The sequence below is a fragment of the Petromyzon marinus genome, chromosome 53, assembly GCF_048934315.1.
Source record: "Petromyzon marinus isolate PM22_M1 ecotype Great Lakes invasive population chromosome 53, UKy_Petmar_22M1.pri1.0, whole genome shotgun sequence".
NCBI lineage: Eukaryota > Metazoa > Chordata > Hyperoartia > Petromyzontiformes > Petromyzontidae > Petromyzon > Petromyzon marinus.
The window spans coordinates 591730-603810 of NC_133719.1; the positions used below are offsets into that span (position 1 = coordinate 591730).

Sequence of the window (12081 nt, forward strand, 5' to 3'; positions counted from 1 at the left end):
GTCAGCATCAAACCCACGAACGTTTGTATGCCGGGCGAGGTAGTTAACATCTCGTCATGAGGCGCCTCTTCTCACGCTCCGCCGGGCCTCGCTTCCACTACCAGCCCAGGGGTCGAGTGACATATCGAGCGTTACACGGCTCCGGCAACACCAACTGCTTCGTAGTAAACTCGTAGCGCAACGCCACCGCACAGGTTCACTCGCTCTTGGAGAGGGCGACTCAAGAAATGCGAGGAACCACAGCCAGGCAGTGAGCCGGCGCTACCAACTGGCCAAGTTCTGCAGTCCTCTATATATGTGGAGGCTTTCAGCCAATTAAGTGGGGGCAACCCACGCGTACACGGGGCAACTATCCCAAACAGATGGGAGTTTAATCCACTTGCTGTAGCTTTCTTGGAAGGGGTATGGCTCCTCGACACCCACCACAATTTTCCACGTTCGTTCCCCCAAATCTCGCCGCCCAGCGCCAACCGCAGGCCATGGCCACCACCACCGGGCAAGTGCAGCCCCCCCCACACTGTCATACAGAGAGCCTCCGCACGGTGCGAAAGAAATTCAACATGCACACAGCATACAGAACCATTCGTGCAGCCAGAACCATAACGCGAGGGTGTGCGGCACTGCACGTACAGACGCTCTGGGCATTATCCAGACCACCAACTCGAAAGAGCCGAACATGCAATCACCGCTGTTGTTAAGAAGCCACCGACTCAAGAAGCTGAGACCACGTGACCGTCTACGTAGCAGCCAAGAACACCCGGACAAATAGCAAAACTTTTATTTATAAAAACAAATATCTCCCCACATTCTCCCCCCATCGCCTCTCGGAGAGAACTACGGTAGCAGCAGCAGTTGTCGTCTACCTCAGCGGAGACGCGAGACCATCATCCACACGGTGAAGTTCCCCCTGACCAAAACAGGCAGCCTCGCCCCACTCCCCCCAGCGTAGGCGGTGGCGCCACTCGTGTCTCGCAGCAACAAGCTCTGGGATTCCATTCGTGTGAAGTTTGTCCGATCCCGCCCCACCCCTCATTCTGCGTCGGAGTTCCTCTGGTTTCCAACTCCCCGTAGCTAAAAATGCCACGCAGTGTAACCTCTTATCAGGCAAATCACGTCTCGGCTGAGATTACACAGCATCAGCCACGATTGTGTGAACTTGGCAGGACCCCTCCTGAAATTGTCTTGTGCGACGTAGTGATGACATAGAATGGTTATTCGTTTACCGAGGAAAGGTTCGTCCGAGTCTCAAGACTCGTTTTTAGGAGGGTCCTGACAAGTGTTCACAGACGTTAACACGTGCAATTTGCCGGTAGGAGGTTGTTTTTGGCCAATACCAGTCACGCTGCGTCAATGGCTCTGGGAGAAAACCCACGCAGAACATGGGGGGCACCACCAGAAAGACTCCACACAGATGCCCAAGTTGGAAATCGAGCCCAGGTCCCTTCTTGCCGTGGCTCGAGCGTCACTACCGCACGCCACCCTCCCCCACCGCCGAGTGAACTCTCCCTGCCTCGGGATGCTGGCGAGCGCCACTCCCCACTGCGGTGGGCGTGGCTGCCACCACTCCCACCGCCGCCGCTGCTGCCACCGCAGAGGTCTCGTTGGACTCCAGGTGCGATGTCTGCACGGGGCAGACCCTGGGTGCTGTGTCCAACCCTTGCTCGACTCGGTAGTATCTGTTCTTTCAGCGCCCGTTGCCGCACACGCACGCACGCAAACCGTCGAGTCGGCGCGTCGAGGGAGTCTCGGTGGCGCTGAGGGGTCTGCGGTCTGAGTGAACGGGCATACAGCACAAAAGTCTCGATGCCGCGCTGTGCAAGTTTCCGTCGAAATTCAGAGGCATGGGGGGGGGGGACCACACAGACGAGCGGGAAGGCGGCCGCAACCGGCACCACCAACTCGCCCAAGCTCCGTGGCCCCATATTGGGATGCTTGGCCATTATTGTTAACATGTCCACTGAAAATGCTTCAATGTTTCTAGAATAAAAGCCGTGTTTGCATTCAGTTGCCGATCCTGCACAGGGTGGTAGAACGTGGCTAGTGCCACATCCGGAAGCCTTTGTTTCCTTCTGGAAATGTTAACACATTGCACCAAACCAGGTACTCATTTGTGGCCGAGTCAACGTAGGGGAGGGCCCAGGACAGGTTCAGATAATCGCCATTAGCGTTGGGTGACCGTGAGCGGAGAATCGAACTTTGTTCGCTGGGGTTAGTGGCGCATCAAACGCTGCGCCACCGCTCCCCGCAGACCCGGCAGCCGAGTGGAGACACCCCGAGAGCACAACACGGAGAGCGACGACGACACTGGGCACGACATGGACATCAATGATACGGCACGGACAGCGACAACAATGACAACGCGACGCCCTCCGCGGTGCAATGGAGGCAGCTGCAGTACTTACCACACCCACACGTACCTGCGTCGACTCGGCACCACGGGGAGGGGGGTGAGCGCGTCAATGACGTCACCCGATAGCTATGGGTACTCTGCGAGTCGCTCTGCTTTGCAATGTCAACGCGGCGTTGCGGGAGCCGCGGAGGGAGGGGGGGGGCACCAACACCGCTGGGGTTCTGCGAGTCCTGAGTACTTCTCCCCCCCCCCCCGCTCCCTCTCACTCAAGCGGTTCACAATGGCTGTGGTGCTGCCACTCAGTTGGTCAAAGTCCAAATTTAACTGGAGCCAGGTTGAGGTAGCGAGTTTGACGTCGGAGGCATCCATGATTCAATGTGCGGTCCGGGGGAGGGCGCTTCCTCCTGCCGTCGTCCTTATCGTCGGTCGCTACCGTCGTCGTCAAACGCTGCTGGTTGTTGTCATCGCCAATGTCGTCAGCATCACCTGTTACTTTTAAAATTGTTATCTTCTCCGTCATATTCATCATCCTCACCATTATCCTCAAAGTCACCTCCTCGCTGTCACGTGCATCAAAACTGTCGCAAGTCTCCACGCCTGATGGTGAGGACGCTGCTCCGCTGCTGCATGGCAGCGGGAGGCCGCCCCCCCCCCCCCCCCGATTGGTCTCTTCGCGCGTCACATGACCACCGCTGCCCCCCTTCGCTGGCGACTCAGTAAAGGGGGTTGGGAGGTTGAGGGCTGCAGGGGGGTTGGGTAGCCACGAGCCCCCTCGCCCAAGAGGCTGGTGCCGCTACGCACACGGCGCAAGAATAATGACACAACGGGGAACCTGTAACCAAGGGGGGACATGGGGGACCACAACACACGGCTCTTCTCGTAGCGGGCGGCACACGTGCACGGGGCGCGGCCACGTCCCCACACAAGCCGGAAGATTCGTGAGGAATTAAAATTAAAACCGGTCCGGTGCTCTTATCGCAGGCAATTCCAGTGACATCGCTGCCCTCCCCCATACTTCACCACCGTGGCTCGTACTGATTTGCTAGGTGGTGGGCGGACGTGGTACCAGGTACCGGTTCTCCATGTTACACTTACGTTAGTCGTGGCAGGAAATCATGGCGCAGAGTGCTAATCGCCGCGCCATCAATCCACCCCTCAAAACACTGTATAGATTGGAAAATGTTAACTCGCGATCTTAATTCCGTTTCATGAAGCCCGCGTGTCCCAATTGTCAACTGGAGGCGATGGGCAAAATCAACTTCACCAAAATGTGGGTGATGAACTCGGGCAGCCAGTTTGCCAGGCGAGTTTATCACCATCGCCACCGAGGCTCATCGACAGGGTCCGGGCTACACTCACCGGGGGGAGAGGTTTGGCCAATTCCATTGTTAACAGGACTCGCGATGAGGTCACTGGGGTGCCGTGGACTTGCCGCTAATTAACCTTTACACTTTTAATCAAGAAAACTCCCGACTGGCGTGAAACAGTGCAGCCTCCCGCCGTGCCCCCCCCACCCTCACACCCATCCCCAGCACGTTCTACTTCTTGGCGAACGAGATCTTCATTGCGTTGGTCGGCGTGATCTTGAATCCCTGCAGCGCGTCACGCGCCGCTCCGGCTTGCGCGTCGTTTTCAAACTCCACGAAGGCGATGTCGTGCCGCCCCGGAACCAGACGCACCTCCTTGAAGCCTGGGAACCTGGGTTCCAGTCCGGGTTAGGGGTTTATAGCACACGCCACACGGGAGAAGATCGTGCCGGGAATTAGCACGCGGGGGATTGCAGATGGGCAGGTGGAGTGTGTGCTGAAGGGTGATTTAGTGAGCGATGGCGATTGAGGAAATGTGCAATTGAGTGAGCGATTGAGCAATTGAGTGAGCGATTGAGAGTACGTTTGAATGAGCGATTGAGTGTGTTCGAGCGAGCGTGCAATTGAGCAACTGAGTGAGCGACTGAGTGAGCGACTGAGTGGGCGACTGAGTCAGTGACTGAGTATGCAATAGAGTGAGCAACAGAGCAAGCAATTGAGCGAGCGAGCAGCTGAGCGAGCCGATGAGCGTGCGGGTGAGCGTGCGGGTGAGCGTGCGGGTGAGGAGCGACGCACTGGTTGAAGAGCATGGAGAGCATCATCTCGCTCGTCTCCTCGGGTAGACTCGTCAGGAACAGGATGTGGTTTGGTGGATTCTCAGCCAGCTGTGCGCAGTCACAGTCACAGTCGCACGCGCGGCCAGTCATACGACTGCTGTAGTCAGTCGCACAATAACTCGAACAAGCAGACCATTTGTAATCGATTCCTGCGCGTGATTTCTGGGCGAGACGCAGCAAGCGCCAATTTTAATTCAATGCAACGATACAGCCCCAAAAGCTACGCCATCCCTGCCTGAACCAACTCTCCACGTACTAGCCCTATCTCTTTCCCCACCAGGAAGAACCCTACCACATTAGCCCCATCGCTACCTACATCTCGCCATGGTTGGCGCGACGTTAACTACCTCGCCTGGTATGCAGCAGGTAGTGGGTTCGATCCCGACCCTGACGCCTGCTGTATATTTGGAGTTTGCGTGTTCTCCCCCATGGTCACGTGGATTGTTCTCTGGGTCCTCCGGTTTTTCGCTCCACATTTAGCTGCAATACATTTCCATGTGATGAGCCACTTTGTTGAGCTATCATTTGTGTTAGCCAGGTTGCTTCTGAAAGAGAGCCACATAGCTCAGTGGGGCTGGTAAAATAAAAAGTTTGGATCTTCTTTGGTTCTTTCGGTAAAGTCACGTAGAATGAGAATAAAATAATAAATTGATAAAATAAAACAATAATATTCTCACGACGTTTCGGCCACAACACAAGCGGCCTTCATCAGGTGAAGGGACGAGACTGGAGGACAGTGCTGTCCTCCAGTCTCGTCCCTTCACCTGATGAAGGCTGTTTGTGTTGTGGCCGAAACGTCGTGAGAATATTGTTGTGTTATTTTATCAATTTATTATTTTATTCTCATTCTACGTGACTTTACCGAAAGAACCAAAGAAGATGAATCCTTGCAGTCACGAAAGCTTTAAATCGAAATCAAAAGTTTGGAGTTTAGTTTTACTCGCCCTAACCCCTTCGCACTGGCCTTACACTACGATCCCCTAACCCACGAGTACCACCAGTCCTACCCCTACTTACCAGCACTAGCGCCACCACAATAGTACTAGCCCTGAGCACATCCCACCACCCCTTTCTCTACTCAAGCTCTTGTCCATGCGTCTTGACACGCAGTTGTCTGCAGGCACCCCAGAAATCCCAACTGTGTTCGAGTTGTGTTTGTGGATGCGAGGAATGGGGGGGGGGCAGTACCTGCATGGGGGGCATAGCCCCTGCTGGAGGGGGGACCATGCCTGGCGCCATCATCCCCGGGGGGGGCATGTAGGGCGGGGGGGCTCCGGGCATCCCGGGGGGCATGCCCAGCATGGGGGGCGGCTGCTGGACCACCATGGGGGCCATGGCCTGCATGCACGGTCATGCGCGTCGGCGTCAATGCGCGTACAAACACACGGACACAGCACGTACACGCGCGGCGTGATCACAAGCAACGCACACACTCGCGAGAGTGAACTCACAAATAACAATCCACACGACACCCCGCGAACATACCACCACTAGACACGGCACTACCCCTACACACGCACGCCACCACCACCCCTACAAACAAGTCCCCTACACACACACACGACCCCGACACACATGCTACCACCCCTATAACCCCTAACCCCCACCCGCGTGCTCACCATGGGAGCGGCGGGAGCGATGGCCGGTTTCTTGGCAGCCGCCGCCGCATCCTCCTTGGCCTTGCTCTTCTTGCGATCCTTCTTTTTCTCACGCTCCACGAAGGTGCCCTTCATCTTGGCGATGATGTCCGAGTCCACCTTCGAGTACTGGATCCGCTGTGAATGCACCCCGCCCGGGCGTCACTCGCAAGACAGCGTCCGTCTGTCCCCTCTATAAGCCTCCGCCACTTGCAATTGACCGTAAGAATCTCGCGCGCGCGCACAAACCTTCACCTGCCCCTACACGCCACGAGCTCGTCGCAGCACGGGAAGCTGCGCAAGGAGGCGAGGGCGGTGGTGGGAATGGCGAGGGTGGGTGCCGCGGTGGCGAGACGTTAACTACCTCGCTTAGTATGCAGGAGGTCGTGGGTTCGATCCAGACCATGACGCCTGCTATATATTCTGAGTTGGTGTGTCCCTATCAGTGGTCACATGGATTTTTCTCCGGGTCCTCTGGTTTTTCCCTCCAAATTTAAGATCAACGTGTGTTTAGAGTATTTGGCTGCTGTGAATTTCCACATGATAATCCAATTTGTTGAGCTATAATTTGTGGCCAGGTTGCTTCCGGTAAAATAAAAAAATAGTTTAAATAGTTTAATAATTAGCGATGGTGCTGGAGCTGGAGGATTGCTCACCATGGGCTTGTCATAGAAGGGGAAGCCCTGCATTGAGCGTAGGGCGTTGGTTGCGCTGCTGATCTCCTTGAAGATCACAAAGGCCTGGCCCCGCATCTTTAGCGTCTTGAGTGCCACAATGTCCAGGATCTGCCCAAACTGCGAGAAGATGGCGTACAGAGACTTCTTGAGCTCTACGGGGCGTGGCAAGAGAGAGAAAGGGGAGAGAGATGGGGAGAGAGGAATACAGGAGGGAGAGCGAGACAGACGACAGCGAGTTGAGGAAACCGCAGACTGCATGAGAGTGGGCGCGTGGGACTCCTCACGATGCCCTCTTCCGCTGGCAGCAGGCGAAGCTCTGCGGGAGCCGCCCAGCCGACCTTTGCTCCGAGGTGTCACTCCTCCTCGGCTTCCTCCAGCCTGGATCTCTTACCAAAGCCATCCATGCCGTCGACGCCTTGGCTCTATGCAAGTCAAGACTTAATACCTCACTGTAATTGATGTATATCTAAGTTACACAATTAAAAACATAAAAATTACAATGATATCCTGTATTTATGTATGTTGAACTTCTTTCGCACCGTACGTAGCCAACCTGTGATAATCAGAGGTGCGGGGTAGGGAGAACAAACTAAACACAAAAAGCAAGTTCTGAAGAAATTAATTTCAATCTAGGTGATTTAAAATTGTATAGCTCCAGTGGCTTCCTAATATCGGAGAGAAGAGTGTTCCTGATGGCCGCAGAAGAGCATCTGAAAGCATGCGATTTCACGTAGTTTTCCTGATTACTAAAGTCTTCCAAATAATAACACGATTAAAATAGTAAATTTAATTGACAAAGGTTAAAATAATCCCCGCAATTCACTTTGAGCATTGTTTAACCAATGACCATTTACTACGTGGAAAAGTTTACAAAAAGGAGAACCAATGGGCTCCTCTTTGTCCCCAGGAAACGCCGATGTGTACACGGGGACCAAGCCATTGTAGACACACTGCTCCACCCTAAATCGCATCCACTGCCCAAACCATGGCCAGTGGATGCGGATGATACCTGGTGCACAATGGAAAATAGAAAACTCTCCCACAGTCTGTAACTGTGGTCATCCAGAACAAACCATATAACATGTAACGAGGAAATGCACCAATCCACAAATACGAAGGAGACATCACAGCGATACACTCCGCTACTCTTGACGTGGGTATCTGTGATGACCACCTGAATGTGACATTGTAGTTGTTGCTCTGCATCTACATAAGCAAGAAGACTGGTCCTGTCTGCCCTCAAGGCAGAGCCACCAAATGGCCCATTCAGTTCACCATGGAAGTGGAGGGAACATCCCCTCCCATTCCCGGACGTCCTGCTTGGACGTGGCCCATGGGGTAACGTAACACGTGGCGCATACCGTAAGGTAAGATCAAGTTGTTTACTTAAATGAACCAAAATCCCCCGTGTATATATACACACACACACACAGAGTGCTTGCACAAATGAACCACAACACCATGCAGATCTCGTGAAGGAACATAAACCATCTCGCAAACTCTGGCCATCCTTGGAGCGGCTTTTGACGATCCATCGAACAAAGAGGGTCACTGCGTTGCGCGCTTTCAGATGCGCTTTTGCGGCCGTGTGAAACGCTCTTCCTTCCGATATTTGGAAGCCACTGGAGCTATGCACTTTTAAATCTAAATTGAAAACTAATTTAGAACTCTGTTTCGTTTGCTGCCCTTCCCCCACACCACCTCTGATTAGCACGGCTGGTTATGTACGGTTTGAAAGAAGTTCAGCAAACATACAACAAGGCAAAGTATTGTAAGTGAATACCGATGAATGCTTCTAAGGTACACGAAGGGGTCGGTGGCCACCTTTGTCTTTTCAGCGCTGATGTTGCCACACCCCGCAGCAGGTATTAAGTTGAGGCCGAGTTTCCCTAGGGAAGACCCAGGACCAGCTGAAATAATAGTCAATGTCGGCTATGAGCAGTTGATAGTAGAGACGATGATAGCGGTGATGACGATTAAAATTGTGATGTGATGATATCCGAGTGATGTAGGCGATGAAGGTGCTAGTGGAGCCTAGTGGAGATGACGACTACGATCGTAACGACAATGTAACGAAGGTTGTGGACCGCTATTCAAGCCGCCGGGCCACGTGTTTTTGGCTGGCAGGAAGCGAGGGGACCTTTTCTGTTGGCGCTGATAAAGTGGACCTGGGGTCCCCACGGAGAGGGGCCCAAGTTGTCAGGCGCCGAGACGGTAACATGACCGACAACCAGCCACAGCTATCGCAGCGACAATTGTCGTGCCTTGCTGTTTTTCAGGCAAAAGTTGGCAGTGTGTCTTATTACCTGGTTGTGCGTGTTAGTGTACCAAGTGTGGTATTAGTGGGCGTCCTATTGCTGGCCACCCATCCCCTCGTGTCCCGTGCCGGCCTTGATAGGTGCTCACCAACAGCACTTTCACAAAAATTGTGTCATGGTTATGCAGGGGATCTCTAACTTTATTGACACCGGTCATACATTCTGGTTTGAGTCCATCTTACTTCACGGAGCATCTTTATAATCTGGAGAATACAATGAAAGAAATGTAAAATGGAATGGGCAGGAAATTGGTAGGTGGGAAGATGGCCGATGGTCCAGACTGAATGGCAGCCGGTGGGAGCGCGTCTGGGAGGACGACCACTGCGAAGACATGATCTAAACTATGAACTACACTTTTTATTTTACTAGGTAATACACACTGAGTTATACAACTCTTTTTTTAGAAGCGACCTGGCTATCAAAAATTATAGCTCAACCAAGCGGCTTATCATTTGTAAATGTATTGCAGCAAAATACTCTAAACACGTTGATTCTCAATGTGAAGGGAAAACCCGGAGGACCCGGAGTAAAATCCACGTGACCACGGGGAGAGAGAAATGCAAACTCCAAATATACAGGGGTCAGATTCGGGATTGAACCCACAACCTCCTGTATATCAGACGAGGTAGTGAACATCTCGTAAGAGCGCGGTGGGAAGATGGCAACGCTGGACCATGAGGGGATGGCAATGGCATGGGGAGGGCCTTCATCCAGCAGTGGAGCATGGCAGCTGCTGCTGGAGATATCCCACCAGGCTTATCTATTGAAACATCTCTTGTGTGTTGGGGGGCCTCTGGCCACATCACCCATGACATCTCGCGAAGCAGCAAGCGACCTGCGCAGCCTTGTGCTTGGATGGGCGACCATCACCACCACCACCGCCATGCATACCCAGGTGTTACAGCTGCGCTTGCGGAGCGCCACGGTGGTGAGATGTTAACTGCCTCGCCTGGTATACAGGAGGTCTCGAGTTCGATACCGATCCTCGCACGCCTGCTGTATATTTGGAGTCTGCGTGTCTCTCTCCCCGTGGATTTTGCTCCGGGTCCTCCGGTTTTCCCCTCCACAACGTTACGCGTTGCGAGTGTTTGGCTGCTGCTCTACATTTACACACGACGACGACGAGAAGCCACCACTTCGTTGAGCCGTCATGTGTGATAGCCAGGTTGCTTCTTAAACATAGCTCCATAGCTCAGTGGGCCTTACCTGTTAAAATAAAACTATAGTTTTTGTTTCGGGCAGTACAGCAACAACGAGAGTTGCTCCGTAACTTCCCTCCGTCACCTTCACCAACCCGCACTGACCGGCGTGGTGAAGTATGGCCAATGAACACTCACAGTTAACGCGCTGCGACGCGAACCTGGCGACCCGAGTTGGATTCCTGCTGACGGCCAACACAAGTGACGATTATCTGGACCGGTCCTGGGCCTCCCTTTTGGTCGACTAGGCTTCAATTTGGTAGCTGGTGCAGTGTGTAAACATCGCCACTGGGGAGACAAAGGCGGCCGGGCGTGGTGCTGGCGACCCACCCCCTCGTGTGCCACAGTCCCGGCCTTCAAAGGTGCTGTTACTCGCTAAAAGCACTTGTCCCACCAGGGGATCTTTGTGTGAGTGGACTCGCACCATCTTTCTTGATCTTCTCGTTGAGGTTGTTGATGTAGATCGTGTGGTTGGGTCTGATGTCCATGTCTGCGCTGCCGGGCCTGGGCGAAGGGGGGAGAGACGGGGAAAGCAGTTAGGAAAAGGCCTAAAATGCCCGCGGCCTTGCGCAACCGAGCCACTCGCAAGCGAAACCTCAACACGAATTACGGCAACGCGTGCAGCAGCCTGCCCTGACGCTTCGTAACTACAATAAGACGAGACAAACATAGCAGATAAAGCACATTCGTCGCGCTCTTCATTGACTGTAAAAAAGCCGCGAAACTCGATTCCGCCTCGCATGGCGCGCCGTGAATGGGTCGCTGTTCGCGCGAACGACTCCAGACAAAATAAAACGCCGCAGCCCAATAATGCGACCTTAATCGACTCGGACGAGGTCAGCGCACAACAGGGTGGTGGTGAAAGTAACGGATGGCAAACTTTAGTTACCTTTTAGTGATGGATTGTAGAGACTTCTTCTGCGACCTCACGCTGGCGCCACCAAGCAAAGAGGCTCGCAGACGTTCACAGCTCCTGAGTGCCACGCGATTGGCCCAAATCGGTCACGTGAGCGAGTTCCGCCCAACAGGAGGAGCCCCGCCCTCTTTCGCCGGCCCCGCGCCCCCACCGCCCCGGAGTGACTGTACGCGTCGTGAGTGGAGGGGGGGGGGAGACACGGGGGGGGGGGGGAGACACGGGGGGGGGGGGGAGGCACGGGGGGGGAGGCACGGGGGGGGGGAGACACGGGGGGGGGGTTGGGGGGGGAGACACGGGGGGGGAGGGAGACACGGGGGGGGGGGTTGGGGAGGGAGACACGGGGGGGGAGACACGGGGGGGGGAGACACGGGGGGGGGGAGACACGGGGGGGGGAGACACTGGGGGGGGGTTGGGGGGGGAGACACGGGGGGGGGACACGGGGGGGGGAGGGAGACACGGGGGGGGGGGGGAGACACGGGGGGGGGGAGACACGGGGTGGGGGGGGAGACACGGGGGGGGGGGGAGACACTGGGGGGGAGACACGGGGGCGGGAGACACTGGGGGGGGGTTGGGGGGGGAGACACGGGGGGGGGACACGGGGGGGGGAGGGGAGACACGGGGGGGGGGGAGACACGGGGGGGAGACATGGGGGGGGAGGGAGACACGGGGTGGGGGGAGACACGGGGTGGGGGGGGAGACACGGGGGGGGAGGGAGACACGGGGGGGGGAGACACGGGGGGGGAAGACACGGGGTGGGGGGGGGGAGACACGGGGGGGGGAGACACGGGGTGGGGGGGGGAGACACGGGGGAGGGGAGACACGGGGGGGGGAGACACGGGGG

At 55.3% G+C, this 12081-nt stretch overlaps 1 protein-coding gene across 2 annotated transcripts; it reads right to left on the reverse strand.

Annotated features, from left to right (window-relative positions):
• Positions 1-762: 762 nt before the first annotated feature.
• Positions 763-11356, reverse strand: SNRPA (small nuclear ribonucleoprotein polypeptide A). 2 transcript variants are annotated; one of them, XM_032974423.2, is made up of 7 exons: positions 11214-11356; positions 10749-10828; positions 6787-6959; positions 6113-6268; positions 5682-5831; positions 4453-4541; positions 763-4048 (listed from the first exon to the last, which is right to left on the reverse strand). In XM_032974423.2, the coding sequence occupies exons 2-7, from the start codon at positions 10810-10812 to the stop codon at positions 3889-3891; spliced, it is 792 nt and encodes a 263-aa protein (XP_032830314.1). In that variant the 5' UTR covers positions 10813-10828; positions 11214-11356; the 3' UTR covers positions 763-3888. The 2 variants fall into 2 exon arrangements, with proteins under 2 accessions (XP_032830314.1, XP_075908004.1); XM_076051889.1 differs by lacking the exon at positions 11214-11356 and having other exon boundaries at positions 10655-10778.
• Positions 11357-12081: the final 725 nt, after the last annotated feature.

Excerpts from the sequence above, each read along its gene's own strand:
- SNRPA (XM_076051889.1), bottom strand. The coding sequence starts at position 10,751 with ATGGTGCGAGTCCACTCACACAAAGATCCCCTGGTGGGACAAGTGCTT. Across the intron at positions 6,960-10,654 it reads GGACTGTGGCACACGAGGGG|AGCTCAAGAAGTCTCTGTAC; the intron begins GTGGGTCGCCAG and ends CACGCCCCGTAG. Across the intron at positions 5,832-6,112 it reads TCGCTCCCGCCGCTCCCATG|GCCATGGCCCCCATGGTGGT; the intron begins GTGAGCACGCGG and ends CCGTGCATGCAG.